The following is a 19,394-nucleotide window of genomic DNA, read 5'->3' on the forward strand; positions in this document are numbered from 1 at the left end:
CACCCTGTTGAACCCCGTGAAATCAGCCTCCTCAGCGCAGTAAATACGCCAAGCGCTAGCGCCATCTATCGGCAGAAGTTAGGTTTTAAATGCATACATTGAGTCGGGGATTTATTATTTTGTCATCGGCTGTGACGATACCAATCGTAATGTTTACGTTTTCCTGCTCCGCTTTGTCCTGAGTTACAATCTTACGCATGAAAAATTTATAATAGGTTTCCCCCTCTCTGGCAAGCACATTCCTGCGGAGGGAGCTGGTAGGAACGTTGGGTTGCTCGGTCAATGGCCAGGGTCAACGGCGGCGTGGTGTATTCCGCAAATATGCCCGACTGTGAGGGCTGGCACAAGCCGGCGTGAGTAGGTTAAACGTTGGGTTTTATAAGGGCACCACGGGGTGACCAGACCCTCTCCACCCAGCCCCACCCCTGCCATTTTTGGATTCACGACGGACGGACGGACACAATAATCCCCTGTGGGCTGGTGTAACCAGGTTTCTACCAGTATAAAACATGTGTTAAGATGTTCAAACACCAAATAGAAACCTTTTGCAAGGAATCGTGTCTGCACTAACTACACGTACTTGTGGTGAACATGCAAACAAAACATGCTCTGATAATTGTCTTTGCCACTGCTGCCCTTCGAGTTACCTCTGGCAATCCTTGCAAGAGTAAGCAGGCATGTGTAGGACGCGCAAAGCAGTAACAAGCTGGCTTCCGTGCAACAGTTTGTGCATATATGACACGCGTGCCCAAAATGTGGCATTATTAATTTAATGGCAGAGCGTAAGAGGCAGGGATACCCATCAACTTCTTAACTAGTCCCACAATAACATCGGTGGGCATTAACACATACTAATATTAAGCACAGAAACAGTCTTAATACGAGTTGGACCATCTGTTAATATAGATTCAGTTTTCCCATGCTGGGGCAGCTTTATATCTGTCCTGACCATCCTAATGCAGCAGCTGGCATTACATTTACCTAAGGACATAACCGTTGTAAAAACCAGTGGAACTTATTTTTATCAACCCAAAGCGATGAGTGAAATCAACACCCCCCCAAACCAGGAATTTTAAGTTGCAACGTGCCAATTACCGAGCCACAACATTGTAATGCTTTAGAACGACAAAAATGTCAAAACATCTGCGGTTCGATGCGTAAAACCGCTCGCATGCACGTTTCCCAGGAATTCCCCAGCAAAATAATGTGCCCAAAATGTGGCATTATTAATTTAATGGCAGAGCGTAAGAGGCAGGGATACCCATCAACTTCTTAACTAGTCCCACGATAACATCGGTGGGCATTAACACGTACTAACATTAAGCACAGAACAGTTATAATCTGTTCATATAGATTCATACTCTTAATAATTGTAACGGGAAAATCCTCACTCGTGGCGTTGAACACAACCAAGCCATTGGCCAATAAATAAATGCAATGCGCACTCGGGCTGTCGTATATTATTTATACATGCACAGAGTGGGAAGAAAGACTGAACAGAAAGCTGCTTCATGGTTTTCACACGCACGTTTATGCTCGACACCAAACGCCTGCGATTGTAAGGGGCCGTCCATAAATGACGTCACGCGATTTTGACCCCCCCCCCCCCCCAAAAAAAAAGACATGCTTCAAATCGCTTGAAACTATTGTCATTGTAGTGCGTATTTAATGTGCCGCTGCACTCTGATGAAGGAGAAAACATTTATTAAAAAGTCTATTTAATTAAGTAGAACGTGTTGTCTATATTTAAAGTTGCGCATTTTGATATGACGTCACATTTCTTAACCCCCCCTTCGTCACACATCGTCACAAATGTCTGACCCCCCCGCCCCCCCCCGAGGTGCGTGACGTCATTTATGGACGACACCAAAGGCCCTAAAAGAGTTCGAGACAATTCACACGGCACACCAGGCAGAACTGGACATGCCCCGTGCTTGGCCCTACACGTGCCCGCTTACTGAAACATGAGTGCGGAGTGGGTACAGAGGGTCCCTGATATACGTCGGGGTTTGGGACCGGAAAGTTGCGACTTATAACGAAACAATGCATAACGGGGGACTTCTCCCCCACCCATAGGAATGCATGTTAATGGTGGGGGGTAGGGGCCTTAACAGCATAAACATTGGCAATGCGACGCAAAGTGGGGCAATTTCTCCCATAAGAAACAATGGATTGGGACCGAGCTTATGGAAATATTGCGTTTCATACCGAGCATCCAAAATACGTACTTTACATGTATAGAAACAAAGGTACTGTACATGTACTGTACAGTACCTCTAATATACAACACATAATGTACACATTTATAACCAATTCTGAATTCAAGAGCCGTGAAACAGTAAACAGCGTTTCAACTTCTCAACCACTAAATTGAAAACCATTTTTAGGAGTGTTTCGAAGCAGCCCTGTGTAACACTATAAACGTTTTCCCTTTTTTAATACAAAACGTATTCGTGACATTTTTAAAGCAATGACTCAAAACATAAAACCGCTTGTGTTTTAAAAAAAAAGAAAGCACAGAGTCTTAAACGGTATGTTTAAAAAGACGTTAATAATATTCATGATCTTGACCTCGAAGAGTGGACGAGTTGAAGGGTTGCGACGATATTTTGCGATAAACATCCGCGCCGATTACAATGAGCACTCGTAGCTACGCACGCGGGAGAACGCGGTGGGACTGAGATGGCGGAGCATGCGCGCCTTGTGCAGTACATCTACGACCCCCCCCCCACACACACACACAAAGCCAAGTTCAGCTTCGCCGAGTCGAAAATTATCATCGAAAACAAAAATCGTCACTGTGTTGTCGGTGAGCGGGAATCGATGTCGGATCACCGGGGCTCGTTACGCAGCGTAAGCACGGACCGCCACGCACCCCCCACGCACAATGTTTTGGACTCTGCTCGAACGGAGTCAAAAACGATGTACATGCGGGGAAACGTTGCGTTCCTGAAAAAGCCAGCGATGCGAGTGCGAGACAACGTATATCGAGACGGCGCATATCGGGGACTCCCTGTACGATAGTACCCAGAGAAAGTTGGTCTCTTATTCATGACAACGTATTGTTGAATCTATATTCCTATCTTTAACCAAGGGGTGCCCCCAAAAACACATTTCAATGGAGACCGGGTGGAAGAGTTACAAAGAGAGGGTTAATCATCGTTTTTAGTTGAAGGCAATGTTATAATAAGGGGGAGAGGAGGGGTGGTTATACTGGCAACGTGGCCTGGCTTTTTAAATGACTTCAAAAGGTGTTTTAAGTCTGTTCCTTACAGCTTTGTTTCACATGATAACACTTGGACCAGCAGGGGGAACTGGACCATTGACCCAGTAGTAACTCGGTGGTAAGATGCTATCCAGCACCAGTTTACTCAATAAGCCTAATCAAGCAAAAGGCCAAAGTCTCTCTGCTGAAGCAATGGTCGGTGGTCATCTCTGTTCACAGATGTTAGCCAGTGGTGACATATCCACATTCACAGGACAATGCACATTCACTTCCTGCAACTTGGTACTAATTGAACAATTACGGAGAAAATGTAGCTGTTACCGGTGAGCAAAAATAATGAGCGCGTTAGACGCTTGTAATACATGACAATTTAATTAGTCGTGTTGGGTGGTGGAGGGTTTCATGGCAAAAAACTTGGCAACATCATTACTTGGGCAAACCCAAACATTAATTATTAATAATATCGGCTGCGAAAACCTACATGTTAAGAGAACGCAATAACCGTTTTTAATGGGCAAACCAGGACGCATCGTTAGACATCTCTTTCCTTACACACATTATTAGTTTTGGGTTGCCCCTTCCTCCAACCCACTTAGAGATGGTCTAGAGCTGTGGTGAATGAGGGGTCATAGATCCCCTCGGGGAGGGGGGGGGGGGGGAGCAGCCAGGGTCCGTACGGGGTGCTGAGGGGGGTGGGAGGGGGCGGTTTGCCTCTGCGACTGCTACGCTTCCACGCCGATGGCCGTCTCCGCGACACGCCTGCACCGCCCCGGGGCCTAGGAGCCGGCCTCCGACTCCTGGCCCAGCGCCTCCAGCAAGAGCCCCATGGGCGTGCGCTTCAGGCCGATGTTCTCCATCTTGTTGCTGAGCTTGTTCTTGAGATTGCGCAGACGCAGCGACGCGTGGATCAGCACCACTGGGGGGGGGGAAGGGTACACACGGAGCAGCACGGGGCGAGTAGTAGGCACGCGCACTCACAGATTAATTCCCCCAATGCAGCCCTAAACAAATTGTAGGGACTAGTACTGTTATCACATATGCACATGGATAATATAACAAGACATCGCACATATAGCCTAAGACAGAATGCAGGGCCAAGCGCTGTTAGTATTAAGGTCAGCAAGGTGCACGAACGAGGGGGGGGGGGATAGAGGTGGCCAACACCACACCCAGATGCCTTGGTCTCCCTAACGGACCAGGTACTTATTTAAGGCTGGGTCAACCTAGGGAGAGCCCAGAGCCTGTTCCCATATCACTTAATGATGTTAGCTGGGAATCAAACTCAGGTCTCCAACCACTTTGCCACGAGTACAAATATTCCCCGTATAGCGTCAACAGACTGTTGGGTCAAGAGCTGTTCGCGAGCACCTACAAAGGCCAACACTGCACACGAGGGGGTGGGTGGCCAGCACCACATCGCACCAGGTAATGATTTCAGGTGAGTAAGCCTAGGGGAGGCCGAGTATTGGTTCAGATAATTATCACTGGTGTTGGTGGCCGTGAGTGGGGATCGAACTCGGGTCGTTGGGTTCGCAGCGCGCTAACCACAAACACAGTCTTCAAGGCATGGCAGTTTCCCTTATTGAACCGCTCAGACACAAATGTAAACAAAAGCATAAATAGTAGTAGCTAGCTCCTCCTCAAATTTCACTCCTGAAACACTTCAGCTAGGTCGGTGGATAAGTGCTGTAGGTTTGTTTGCTGGTAGACAGCAGGATAAGAAAGTGAGTAGGTAGGTAAATTAGTGAAGAAATAGGTTATGGGGAGGAATTCTAAAGCAGAACAGTGCTAGGAAAAATCAGAGAAGAGTGCTGTGACCTGCAGAGTGGTGAGTGTGTGGGTTCGTGAGCCAGTGAGTGTTTGAGCAAGCGAGTGGGCGAGTGGGTTTTTGTGATCTGCAGTGCGGTGATCGAATACAGTGTGGGTGAGACGAAACAGTCAGTCTGGTAGACCTCATCATGGGTGAAGGAATCAATTAGCAGAGTGACAGACCGAGTGAGTCGGCGAACGCTGGTTTATCAATAAACCCGACTGCTTTACGGGGATTGATTAGTGCCGTTCTTTCGCTATGCGAGTTATGGTGCTCACAGAGTAGCGGGAAGGTGATGCCGAAGACAAAGACCAGGATTCCTCCAAGCAGGTGCAGCATCATGCCGCTGGCCACGAGCACCGCACACACCGCCAAGCCCGGTCGGTTGCGCTTGAAGCGGCGTACGGTGGTGCGGTTCTCCGAGGCCAGGACAAAGGCCAGGAAGACGATGGCCACCACCGCCCCGCCGATCATCATCTCTAGGGGACGTATGTACCTGCGTGCCCGGCAGGAAAAACAAAACACAGAGCTGGTATCTTCTTGGTTCTTTCGGTAAAGTCACGTAGAAGGAAAGTAATAAAATAATAAAAATAAAACATAATAAAATATTCTTAGGTTTTTTTTTCGGTAAAGTCACGTAGGTAAAACATTAAATTTAATGAAAGTTAAATAAAATAAAAATCACGAAATAAAATTAAAATCACGATTTTTATTTTATTAATTTTAATGTTTTACCTACGTGACTTTACCGAAAAAACAAACAAACCTAAGAACATAATAAAATAATTCTCACGACGTTTCGGCCACAACGCAAGCAGCCGTCCTCAGGTGAAGACCAGGTCTGTCGGGAAGACAGCGTATGAATGAAACACCACCACGCTTGGAGCGTATATTTAAGCTGGGTTGGAAGGGGGGAAGTGCGCCTTGACAAAATAATTTGCATATCAAGAGGAATTTAACATATTTATGGGAAATGCAGGAATGTGATAAGTGCTACTTGTGAAATGCATAGGAGGTGGGCGGGGGGTTTTCAAAGTCATATTATGCCCGTGCATTATGCAGGATTAGCAGCATCAAAGGGAGGGGATAGGGGTAGCATTAATTAAAAAAACAGAGCTAGTATTGTATTTATTTATTATTCATCCAAAGCAGAGGGCTGATTGAACTGTATTCGTCCAGAGGCGATTGTCAGTGTTCTTTGTATTTAAAAGATGGTAAAGGTGCAACCCTGCAATTGCTCACACCACTGCTGGTGGAAGGGCTTTAAGTTTGAGGGCACTCAAGAGGAGGGACGCCGGTCATCTCTGTTGGTGGCGGCCGAGACAGAAGTGAAAATTCCATTATTTTGTAGGCGGAGGGGGGGGGGCAATCTTTCTGGAAATAATAAATGTTGAATCTTGATTTGAAGCATTCGTGACTGCAGGAACCCATACTCTTTGGTTCTTTCGGTAAAGTCACGCAGGGTAGAAAATAAAATAAATCCCGACGTTTCGGGCGCAACACAAGCGTCCAGCTCTGTGTTTTCCCACCTGATGACGGATGCTTGTGTTGCGCCCGAAACATCGCGACTTATTTTTCTTTTCTTTTATACCTACCTGACTTTACCGAAAGAACAAAAGAGTAATAAATGTTGACTTTCTACAAAAAAACTACTCGTTTTATTGTCTCGAGATGAATGAAAGGTTGAGTTGATCCTCCGACCACCAGTTGAACTCGTGACTTCTCCGATTGCGAATGAAACGCTATGACCACAGCACCACCTGTCCGGATGATTAAAAAAAACGAGCTATGATTAACACTCTGGCTTAACTGAGAGTACTCTGCCCGCCTGACAACTGTTCGTCTAAATTGTTCAATTCTACAAGGATTTGGATGAGAGCAGCTGTTAATGGCCAGTGCTAAAAATACGCACAGACTGATAAATGTCCACTCAATACAGAGAACCAAATACAGCCTTAAAAAGATTATACATAGCCTCCTTACACATTACAATACTTATTGTTGGCACATACAGATTATGATCAGTGTTTAAGGAATGAATTTACATTGAATACATTTAGGGTATGTATCGCAGGCATTAAAATAAGAAACAAGATTAAGAGTGAATAATTGTTTAAAAAAATTCACCTCATAGTTTACATCCTCCCTAATGGACACAATTCCAAAAGATCGATAATTCAATTACCGGAGCTCCTCTGTAATATCTGCACTGACAAACTACACCACGCTTGTTGCAAAGGAACACGTGACATCATCTGTGTCAGTAGGCGATATCCTATATAGTATCCGAAATCCCATATTTCCACATCATTCTCGACTAAATTGCTAAACGCATACAGTATCTATATATAGACAGTATATACATCTACATAGCCAATAAATGATGTTAAAATGCCAAACTGAAACCTTTTACAAGGAATGTCTGCATTAACCACAATAATTGTGTTCAGAATGCAAACAAAAAACACTGATAATATATGCATTGTCTTTGAAACTGATTGGTCCACACCAGAGACAGCTTTCTTTTGAGCTTAGTCTCAAATTGTGTTAGACCAGAGGACGCCAAAAGGCGCCTTTTGGCGTACTCTGGTGAAGGTGTATTGCCTGATTATTGACTTTGTTCCACAAAAGAAAGTCGCTCTTGCAAAAAAGAAAATTGATCTCCATGTGCGTTCATCCGATTAAATAAAGGTCGGTGTATTTAATTTGAAGTAACAGCATCTCATTTAACTCATGCCGCTTCAACATTCAATACATTGTTGAGATTAAGTGCTTGCAGAACCGCTTAATGTCAGAGTTACTGCACAACTGGTCTATTATTGCCTCTCAAACTGTAAAATAGCGGCAATTAAAAATAAAAGGGTCTTTGTTTTCTATTGTTCTTACATTTAGGGGAAGGTCTTCATAAAACAAATAGGCAGAATGGTCTGTCTGGTGAGACTTTAGACAACCCGACTCGGAGACAGACCAGTCTCTGATGGGATCTTTATACAATGACGAATTTACAGACGCGGTCTCTGAAGAAATAGAAACAGACTTAACAATCAAATTGGTCTACATTGGGATATTTTATTATACAAATAAACGGATGGATCGGTATCTCATGGGATTATGACGCAAGAGAGCTGATTTACTTCCCATTGTTACTGGGGTCTCTTAAAAACCAAACTGGCAGCTACTATCGGATCATGGGGGCCTCTAAGCGTCTACGGCAATGGTCTATCGGGCATTAAATCGACAGGGTTTCAACTCTGCAAGACATTCTTAAAAGTCGTGATTATTCAACGCATTGTTCAACGTACACTCGCGTGTAAAATTCCGTGTCACACTCGAGAAAACAAGCCGACGTGAATGCAGCTTTAGATACTTTTCAGTATGTAGGCACTCAACAAATAACAACGTGTAAATTTGAGGGTGAATGGCTATTGTCGTTATTGCAAATCTGACCGCGTCACTACAGCCACACCCATCGATTCACTCAAAACGCAGCCGTTAATAAACCCACGCAAGTTCACCGTACGATGCTTTATCGCGAGCAAAATAACAATAAAAACCTTGACAAGTCAAACGCCCGTAATTATTTAACAATCATCGTTAAACAACACCGACTCGGGTGGCGGGTCGCGGCCCGCCTCATCCCCGGCGCCACCCGCCTCATCCCCGGCGCAACCCCTCCAGGCAAGACCGAGGCTGCGCCACCCCGTAAACGGTAGGCCTAGGCCGCGCCGGACTCACCCGACGAGCAGCATGACGGCCACGATGGAGGCGGCGTAGTTGCTCTGGTAGTACAGCAGGTTGTTGATGATCCTGTTGTTCCACCTCGCCGGGTCGTTCATGTCCGGCGCCCCGAATCGCGCTACGCCGAGGACGAAATCGTCCGCTGCTCGGAACGGCGGGAAGCGCACGTCCGCCATGATGGGTGAGGAGGAGGTTATGGTCACGTGATCTCGCGGTTCTTGCGTTTCAATACAAAAAAAAGACAAAGATGCCCTGCCCCACCGGTGTAGCCTTACACAGAGTGTCGGGGCAAGTGCTGTTCGCGAGCAGTAGCTATGAAGGCTGGGATTTGTATGGCACGTGACGTGGGGGTTGGGGGCCGTCCATAAATGACGTCACGCGATTTTGGCCGATTTTTGACCCCCCCCCCCTCGTCACACGGCGTCACAAAAAGTCAGACCCCCCCCCCCTCAAAAATGACGTCACAAAGCTCTGCCAAACCCCCCCTCAAAAAACATATTTCCATTTTGAAAATAAAACATGCTTCAAATCGCTTTAAACTATTGTCATTGTAGTGCGTATTTAATGTGGCGCTGCACTCTGATGTTGTAGGAGTGATGTTATAACAATTAGTGTTATAACAATTCTGGTGGTGTTGGTGTCCGTGAGCGGGAATCGAACTCGGGTCGCCGGGTTTGTAGCGCAGCGTAGCGCCAACCGCTGCCCCACCGCTCCCCGCACACACAAAAAACACCACCTCGTGTACATTGTGTCTTAGGTTAGCATCCAAAATTAAACACATTCCTGCGGAGGGAGCTGGTAGGAACGTTGGGTTGCTCGGTCAATGGCCAGGGTCAACGGCGGCGTGGTGTATTCCGCAAATATGGCCGACTGTGAGGGCGGGCACAAGCCGGCGTGAGTAGGTTAAACGTTGAGTTTTATAAGGGCACCACGGGGTGACCAGCCCCTCCCCACCCAGCCCCACCCCTCCCACCCCCCACCCAGCCTCTCCCAGCCCCTCCCCACCCTCCCCTCTCCACCCAGCCCCACCCCTTCCCATTTTTGGATGCACGACGGACGGACGGACACAATAATCCCCTGTGGGCTGTTGTAACCAGGAGGTTTCTACCAGTAACAAATCATTCGCAGGAGTGATCACGTGTGAAGCTGCAGCATCATGTATATGTGAACATTGCATTGTTCAACAGACGCACCAAGACTTTGTAAATCAATTTCAAATAGTTGTACAACTGTGATTCCATCTCTCCGTGTTATGTTACATGTATATCAGCATTTGTGGTGTTATGTGTGTTTGTGCAAGTGTGTATCTTATCTTAATGAGATCTACATAGTGCCTTTAACAAGGCACTTTACAGCAATTATAAAATTGTACGTAGCATAACAATAAAATAAATTGGGTTATTATACATGGTGTAGTTTTTATGCAGCAAAGCAAGATTTATTGATAAAGATTTATTGATAAAGATTTATTGATAAAGATTTATTGATAAAGAGGGGTTGGGATAGGCCTGGTCATAGGTGGTGACAGAAAGCTGGGGGGTTGAAAGGTCGTCAGCCAACATTGTATTGGAAAGACAAAGGGGGCGGCGAGGGGCTGGAGCCACGTGGGAAGAGGGGGCCACGGCGATGGAGTCCCCCACACCATCGACAATGTCCACAATGTCCATGAGGTGCAGCAGTGGAGTCACGACAAGCACCCGCAGCCTCGGCCCGGCTCACTTGCCACGAACGCGAAGCTTCCCTCCGCGCCTGGCATGCTGACATGGTGAAGACTCCCCCGGCAGGAGCTCGACCTCCCATCCTTGGGACCGCACAAAGCCCCGATGTCCAGCCACGTGGCCCGGAAAAGAAGCCACCAGAACGCTTGTGACGGAGCAGCCCACCGGTTTCGCCGGATGGCGCGGAAGTCGCACGGTGCAAGCGATGCCCGGTGGGCCACCAAGTAGAAACGCCCAGTGGGCGCGGGACAAGCAGGAGAGGTGGTCGTGGACCGGCGCTAACAGCACTTGCCCGAACAGTCTGTTAAGGCTATACAGGGGATCTTTGTGTTATGCGTCTGTATGTGGGTTGAGGTATGCGAATGTTTTCCCCTTTTTTTCTTGGCAACAAAACAGGTGTTAGGATGTTAGAACATCCAAACTGAAACGTTTAACAGGGAATCGCGTCTGAAACCTTGCCCCAACAATCTGTTTTGGCTAAACGAGGGATCATTAACTTTGTGAAGGGGTTGAAGAAGGGAGCAGGCAATGCGATATGACGAGAGATGTGATCACGTGGATTCATAAATGTTCGGAGTGAAGAGGAGGAGCGGGGAGGGGTTGTCGGGGAAGGGAGTTGCTGTCCACGACTATTTACGCTTCTTTCTAAATCTAAATTTTGGCATTTTCTTCTTGAAAGTCGCCTTGAATTTGCTGTGCAGTTTCTTTGCTTGCGCTCGCTTATTTCCCAGGAATTTCTTGAACTTTTCTTTCTTTTTGCCTGCAAGGAGACAGATCACGTTTAAATTAGCAGTGAGCAGGGGAGAGTGTCCACTTCACCCAGGGCCACACAGTGTCGGAGCAGAACCACGATGCCACCTGGCATTTCGCAGTGAGCCTACGCCGGAACACATCCTTGACAGTGCCATGCATTGGCCCCTTGGAACTGAGCAGCTAATGTGGCAGGAAAAATACAAGAATTTGCAGCCACGACCAACTTCGTAGTTTCAAGTGTACATTGTCGTGATATCCTAACCTGTGTCACACCCTGTGTTATATAGCATGTTCCCAGGGGAGATATCACAGACAGGACTGGTACTTATGAAGCCACTTCAGTGGGTGTCTTTATCCACAACAGGCATAAATCTACACCATGGGAACCTCATTTGCCAATAAAAATATGATAATTGTTTTTTTAGCCTTCTATCTGGCAACAAAACTGACACCTTTTTACAAGGAGTCATGTTTGCATAGACCACAATACCTGCAGTCATAATGCAAACAAAAAACATAACTCTGATAATGTATGCACTGTCCTTGAAGTTGATTGGTCCACGCCTGAGACAGCTTTCCTTAGAGCCTAGTCTCACATGGTGTTGGCGTCATCTGGTCCATGGAACAGAGATCCAGGTGCCATCGATTGTCTGAGATGTAGCTATGTTGAACTTCTTTGTACCACACATAGCCAAGCGTGCTAATCGGAGGTGCGAGATGACTGGTAGATGCACACACACACACTGCTCTCACCTGACTTCACGTTCTTCTCCTTGTGGTGCGTATTGTTGTCGTCATCACCACCGCCATCTGTGCCGCCGCTGGACCCTGGCTCAGGCTTCAGGCTTTGCATCAAGGTAGTGAGAGTCTCCATGAACCACCCGCCTGGTGCAACGTGTTCTTCTCCTCCTCCTTCGACTTCTTCCTCTCCATCCACGGGCCTTGGCTGCGGCATTACGTATTGGTAAATTGCCCTGAGGGCTCGTGAGATGTCGCTCCCGAGTGATGGTGGCGCGTCTTCTTCGTCACCGTTCATGACATTGGCCTCGCCACCGTCATCTGCAGGCTGTGCTGGAGGAAGGCTACCACAGACAGTGCAGAAGAGAAGCAGGAGAAAATTGTTGAGATGTGAAAGGTTAAATTTCGATTTAAAGCTTTCGTGACTGCAGGGATTCATCTTCTTGGTTCTTTCGGTAAGTCACGTAGAAGGAAAATAATAAAATAATAAAAATAAAACATCATAAAATCATTCTCACGACGTTTCGGCCACAACGCAAGTAGCCGTCCTCAGGTGAAGAAACAGGTCTGTCGAGAAGACAGCATTCAGACGCTGTCTTTCCGACAGACCTGTTTCTTCACCTGAGGACGGCTACTTGCGTTGTGGCCGAAACGTCGTGAGAATTATTTAATTATGTTTTATTTTTATTATTTTATTATTTTCCTTCTACGTGACTTTACCGATAGAACCAAGAAGATGTGAAAGGTTGCCCTGCTAGGATGCAGTGCACGTCGATTGTGCAGTGTTCATCATGGGTTCCTAGACTCCTGCACCGTGCTCTTATCTTCCTACATCAGGGGTTGGCGTTCGAAATAACAAGAACCATTTTTTTTCAAATTCGGTAAAAAAAAACTTTTCAATATTTCAACAGCCGTGATGCACTGTGGTGAATACGAGATAATTTTAAATGAAAAAAAACGTTGCGAAGCAACCCTTGAAGAGCCGCATGCTACTCTGGAGTCACAGCTTGCGGACCCCCGTCCTAGCTCCTACTACACACACACCTAGACATTGTCGCACAAAGCTTCGCGTGCATTTGAAGCTTCTTTAATTATGTATTCATTACTGCTTGGTGGTGGCTGGTTGGTGTCGAGATATGTTCGTGTGAACTGGCACTGCTGAGATTTTTTTTAACGCACGTAAAAAAACTGAGCTGAGAAGTGCATTGATTTCGGTTAAATCCGAGCTGTGAGAGTCACGTGGTGAACGTTACTCTGTAAAAGCGGATGGGGAATTTTTGTCCCGTGGTGTACATAAGAGGTCACTCGAAGCGAGTTCAGTAGTCGTGTGATATGTTTCCATGAACCATTGTCGAACATGGGGTGACGCTGCCTTGCAAGAATGTGATTTTAGATGCAATATTCATTTCAAAACGTGATACTGATTTTACAGAAGTTCAACGTACCATCAAATAAAACGCGCACTAAACTACCGAGGACACGCTGATTAGTTGTGTAGCTACAAGAGCTGTTTGTTTTTCGTTTTTCTTCAAGTTACTTTAACATGAAGGGCTTACCCTCGACTCCAAACATTCTACTATTATGTTTTTACCAAGAACAAGCGCAGTGGTTTACATGGAAGGGAGTCGGTTTGCATGGAAACAATGGCAAAGAGCGGTCGATTTTAAGAAACATGTGCTCCCTAGACCCTGTAGCATTTTACCCTCATCATCATCACACTCACCTCATGTAACGCCAGTATAGAAGCCTTGCACCAGCACACAGGGCGATCAGCCCTATGGAACTCAGGACGGACAACATCACCATCTTGTAGACTGCGTCCACACACAAGGGAGAACAAACATATTCATTAAGTTATCTCCAGCAAAATATCAACAGGGGTGACTCACATTCCTAATTAGTAAGGGTTATGGACAGTAATAAAACTGCTCAACCTCAATTATTAATGCTTTAATATTTGCATTCCTTTCGTGTTGTTCGCCTTTTGGCATTCTCCGGTCTAACACTCGTGAGACAAGGCCATACAAGAGGCTGTCTCTGTTGTCGGCCAATTAGTTTCAAGGATAACACATTCATACTCTTTGGTTGTTTCGGTAAAGTCACGTAGTTAGAAACAAAATAAAACAAATCACGACGTTTCGATCGCAACACAAGCGGTTGTCATCAGGCAAAGGAGTCAGCCTCTAAAGGCATATCTGCCGGATACTAATCTATTTATCCGAGTTAACTTCACCCCGCATCCCCAGCGTTTGGCATTATTGCTGCATTGGCATTGCCGCTACATTGGCATTGTTACTGCATTGGCATTGTTGCTGCATTGGCATTGTTGCTGCATTGGCATTATTGCTGCATTGGCACTCGTGCACCGCCCATGCTCCTGGTGCTGTTGATACACTTGGGCTACACCCATCTCCAAACCTTATAAACAATTTGCCTTTAGAGGCTGACTCCTTTGCCTGATAACGACCGCTTGTGTTGCGATCGAAACGTCGTGATTTGTTTAACTTTATTTTATTTCTACCTACGTGACTTTACCGAAAGAACCAAAGATTCCTGCAGTCACGAAAACTTCAAATCAAGAGAATACATTCATACTGGTAGGAACCCACTGATTTCACCAGCCCACAGGGGATTATTGCGTCCGTCGTGCAGGGAGGGGCTGGGTGGGAGGGGTGGGGCTGGGTGGGGAGGGGCTGGTCACCCCGTGGTGCCCTTATAAAACTCAACGTTTAACCTACTCACGCCGGCTTGTGCCCGCCCTCACAGTCGGCCATATTTGCAGAATACACCACGCCGCAGTTGACCCTGGCCATTGACCGAGCAACCCAACGTTCCTACCAGCTCCCTCCGCAGGAATGTGTTTGTCGAAGCATGTTCGTTTGCATGTTTTACCACAATCATGTGGTTAATGCAGACTTGATGCCATGCAATGGGTGTGTATTTGGTGTTGGGAAAATCTGAACACTTCCTATATTATTGCAGGAAAGGGTGAAGCCTATTCTCTTTGAATCGCTAGTGACAAAGTGATGCTTTACAGTTAGAACGATGTTTAGCATTACACAGGGCTTGGAGTTAAGGCGAGAGGGGAAATAATCATGAGATTATTACCTGAAGATTTGCGGGCTACGTCGGGTGCTTTAGGGATGGCAGTCGTGCTGGTCGGAGGGGGAGTTGTCGTCGTTTTTGCGCCGCGCATCCGCTGGATCCAGCCAGACATTCCCATCGCCGGCTCCACTCCTGAACGACCGACCAACAGAACCAACGTGTCACGGAGGCTAAAATCATCAAATACCCATCCCTATGTGTATGACACCAAACCTTTCACCGAAGCATCTGCGCTCAAAAGGCTCTCGGAGTACGGCCGAAGAGCCTCGCTGAAGATTTTCGGGACCGTTTTTAACCTTGAAATGAGCCAAGCAGGGAAAACCGTAGGAGAGCGGGTTGAAATGTAGTCCAACAGAGAGAAGTAATGAAGGCATGGATGAGAGCCTCAGAATACAGTAGAACCTCAGAGATCGAACGCACCAGAACTCGAACAAATCGGTGTTCGAACGATATTTCCGAACATTTTTTCCCCAGAAACCGAACGAAATTCGGAGGTCGAACGGGGCAATCGCGACTTGAAAGGACCTGTACGGCTGAGACGCGTATGGACAGCGTGCATGACGCTTGCCCAGACAAAGGTTTTACCTCCTCCTCCTCCTCCTCACCACCTTCCACTCAAGCCATCAACTCTCCTTACTACAGGTAAAGTGAAGTTCAATGTTCATTTATTTCATTTATTCCATTTATTTATTGTGTTTCTTGTTTTTTGTATGATTTTATACATGTAATTACTGTAAACTTCGTGTAAAAATGCTTTACAATGATAGATGTCTTGATTACTCAATCATCATCAGGTGTGAAATCCACATCAAGAACATTTCTTGCTGTGATTTTCTCACCTGATGATGATTGCTTGTGTTGCAATCGCAACGTCGTGAGAATTTTATTGCTTTATAAAAAAAAACACATTTTATTGTTTCCCTTCTACGTGACTTTACCGACAGAACCAAGAATATGAATCCCTGCAGTCACGAAAGCTTTAAATCAAAATATTGTATTTGTATATATTTCTAAGTGAATTGTTATCTATCCTATACTCTGCACTCCTATCGTGTGTTTGTATTGTTTGTTGTTGGAACGTTCTGACCTCCCACAAACTGGAGATCTGTGAAAAGTAGCTCATTGGATTCATCCAGAAATCTAGAATATTCTGATTCTCATCATTTTTAGGTTCAGGAGATGCACATGTGACTTGGAAACTTTGTCAAACAGGCTTTTGTTTTACCAATTTGAAGGACCTCAATTTACGTCCGTATTTACCAGCATCAACATTGCTACTATCGCATCACAAACACTACCACCAACAAAACCCATCATTGAAACAACCACCACGGCATCAACACCATCCCAATCGCCACAAGCCAACTACGAGGACTACAAGGCAACCAAAGAGCATTGCCATCAACACCATCTCCTGCATCACAACATCCACCAACAAAGAACAAAGACAAAGACCCCTCAGAAAGTCTCAACAAATTGTTGAGGCAAGTGCTGTAAGCAAGCAACTATGACGCCCAACACGGTACACGAGGGGATGGGTGGTCAGCACCATGCTCGACCACCTTTGTCTCCCCAGTGGCGATGTTTGCACACCACACACCAGGTCCAGTAAACACGTGAGGTTGAGTCGACTTCGGGAATGACCACGAACGGTTCGGATAATCATCACCGGTGTTGGCCGTGAGTAGCAATCGAACTCGGGTCGCTGGGTTCGTATCGCAGCGCGCTAACCACTGTGCCACTGCTGCCCACAACCACCAACAATGCCACTAATTTTCGATTTAAAGCTTTCGTGACTGCAGGGATTCATCTTCTTGGTTCTTTCGGTAAAGTCACGTATAAGGGAAATAATAAAATAATATTTTTATTCTTATATTTTTATTTTTTTATTATTTCCCTTCTACGTGACTTTACCGAAAGAACCAAGAAGATGAATGCCACTAATATCATCACCAACGCACGTGTAGAGCCCTAGTGGAGCCCAGTGGATCCCTGGTGGAACTCATATGGATCGATATTTATCACTCCTGGATCTCTTACCCTCGGGCGCACTGATGCTGTTTTTGGACTTTACTGGCTTTGCAGCCGAAAGCTGGAACCCCGCAAGAAGCAGCAGCAGCAGTTTGAAGAACTTGAACTCCATGGCGAAGCAGCTGTAGTAAGTGGATATCCTGGAGCTAGAACTTAGCGATGTTTGTCAGGAGCTTTAAACGTGGAGCGTCGACCACACGACACGGCCTCGAGGTGTGTGACGTCACTACAGGTCTATGACAACTTGTGACGTAGTATTGACGGTGGGCGGAGCCAGGCGAGTGGGCGGAGCCAGGCGGGTGGGCGTGTCCATTCGGCAGTTGAGAGCGGGAGGCGGGGGGGGACTTAAGGAAATCCAGGCTTTGGAACAGTTTATAATAATTGTATTTACTCTTTCGGTCTTTCGGTGAAGTCACGTAGAAAGAAAATAAATTAAAGAATATAAATGTTATATTCAATAAATATTAAATAAATACAAATTCTGTAATTAAAAAATACATGGATTTATATTATTTTATATTAATTAAATATTAAATACATATTATTTTTCGATGTAAAGCTTTCGTGACTGCAAGGATTCATATTCTTAGTTCTTTCGGTAAAGTCACGTAGAAGGGAAATAATTAAATGATAAAAAAAATAAAACTATTTCCCTTCTACGTGACTTTACCGAAAGAACCAAGAAAAATATTATTTATTATTTAATTAATATTCAATCGTATTATTTAATATCAATTAAATATTAAATATCAATTAAATTTAAAATACATATATTTGATTAATATTAAATAATATTAATACATTTATTCTTTTTCTACGTGACTTTACCGAAAGAACCAAAGAGTAAGTCCTGCATTCACGAAAGCTTCAAATCAAATTGTATTTACCTCGCCTGTATTTAATTTCACATATAATGTGTCACTTGTCATTTCATCTAATTTATTTTTAATTAATTTAACGCGCATCTCCTTGCTTGCGTGTGTTGGGCGGAGGGAATTGTTTTGCCCTGAGAGCGGCGACCAGTTTGGTAACGGACCCGGGTTGATTGTTGAGACCACGTGACCCGGTTTGGTTTATAGTGGAACTCGAGTTGCCAACCATTCCGGATTTTCCAGGAATCTCCCGGATTTTTTTTTTTATGATCTCCTGGTGGCGATTGCAAAACAATCCAATATATATTCTTGGTTCTTTCGGTAAAGTCACGTAGAAGGGAAATAATACAATCATACCAATATAAAACAATAAAAATTATCACGACGTTTCGACTGCAACACAAGCAATCATCATCAGGTGTGAAATCCACAGCAAGACATATTTTTATTATTTCCCTTCTACGTGACTTTACCGAAAGAACCAAGAATATGAATCCCTGCAGTCACGAAAGCTTTAAATCAAAATTTAAAATCCAATATATCTTAATTATGGGAGGTTTTCACAAAATAAATAATTTGACAAAAATCTTTTGAAGTAGCTTAGGCCAAAGTTGGCAACCCAAAGTGGACCGGGTGGCAACACGACCATAAAACAGTGACACGATATAAAGTGATAGATTGTAGTTACCGCACGGCTGTTACTGCAACGTTACAGCAGAACGAGACTGCTGGATTGTCGGCGGCGTAAATCAAGTTTCAGTGTCGTAAATCGACCCGTGGTGACGTCATACAAACGTCGTAAATGTGGATCGTTGAAAATCGTACCGTCGTAAACCAGAGACCAGCAGTGCTGTATAATTGTTTTTTATTTAAACGGAATTCATGAAAGGGAACGCTGTAATGTATAGTCGGTCCTGTGAAATGTATTAAAAGTGTGTAAGTCTGTGTATGCACGGGTATAAATATGTGCGTGTATGTTGCGTGTAAGTTTGGAGGCGATGGTAGGAGGCTGCAAGGCTCGGCCGCATCGTAAAAATGTGACAACCATAACAAACATGAAAAAAACTTATACGAAAAATGTAATGAAAAGAACGAAGTCATTTAATCAAAAGATAAAAGTATTACAATTATTGAAAAAGAATTAAAATATTACAAGTTCAAAAATACTGTCATTCAGTAGCACAATGTGCCAGCCAAGTCAACCAGGAACGAGACTGTGCAATCTGTGTTCGTGTATTTATTTGTAATGTAGCCTTTGAGAAAAAAAAATCATCCAGAATGTTGCCCACTCATATTTCAGAGGCTTAGCAGGTTTGATCCTGGCTATTGCCTGGATGGGTGACCAACCCATGCGCAACCAGCTACGGGTTCGTGACTGCAGGGATTCATATGCTTGGTTCTTT

At 45.2% G+C, this 19,394-nt stretch overlaps 1 protein-coding gene across 1 annotated transcript; it reads right to left on the reverse strand.

The window, feature by feature from the left end:
* Positions 1-756: 756 nt before the first annotated feature.
* Positions 757-8,982, reverse strand: PRAF2 (PRA1 domain family member 2). The gene is made up of 3 exons (XM_078876443.1): positions 8,772-8,982; positions 5,315-5,532; positions 757-4,142 (listed from the first exon to the last, which is right to left on the reverse strand). Exons 1-3 carry the CDS (start codon positions 8,948-8,950, stop codon positions 4,003-4,005), a joined length of 537 nt encoding a protein of 178 aa, XP_078732569.1. The 5' UTR covers positions 8,951-8,982; the 3' UTR covers positions 757-4,002.
* Positions 8,983-19,394: the final 10,412 nt, after the last annotated feature.

Source organism: Lampetra fluviatilis, chromosome 44 (assembly GCF_964198595.1).
Source record: "Lampetra fluviatilis chromosome 44, kcLamFluv1.1, whole genome shotgun sequence".
NCBI classification, from domain to species: Eukaryota; Metazoa; Chordata; class Hyperoartia; order Petromyzontiformes; family Petromyzontidae; genus Lampetra; species Lampetra fluviatilis.

Bases quoted from the DNA above. Each gene is read 5' to 3' on its own strand.
- PRAF2 (XM_078876443.1), bottom strand. From the start codon at position 8,950: ATGGCGGACGTGCGCTTCCCGCCGTTCCGAGCAGCGGACGATTTCGTC. The intron at 5,533-8,771 runs GTGAGTCCGGCG...CCGGGCACGCAG, and splicing joins GCCGTCATGCTGCTCGTCGG to GTACATACGTCCCCTAGAGA. The intron at 4,143-5,314 runs GTGAGCACCATA...CCCCCCCCCCAG, and splicing joins CATCACCTTCCCGCTACTCT to TGGTGCTGATCCACGCGTCG.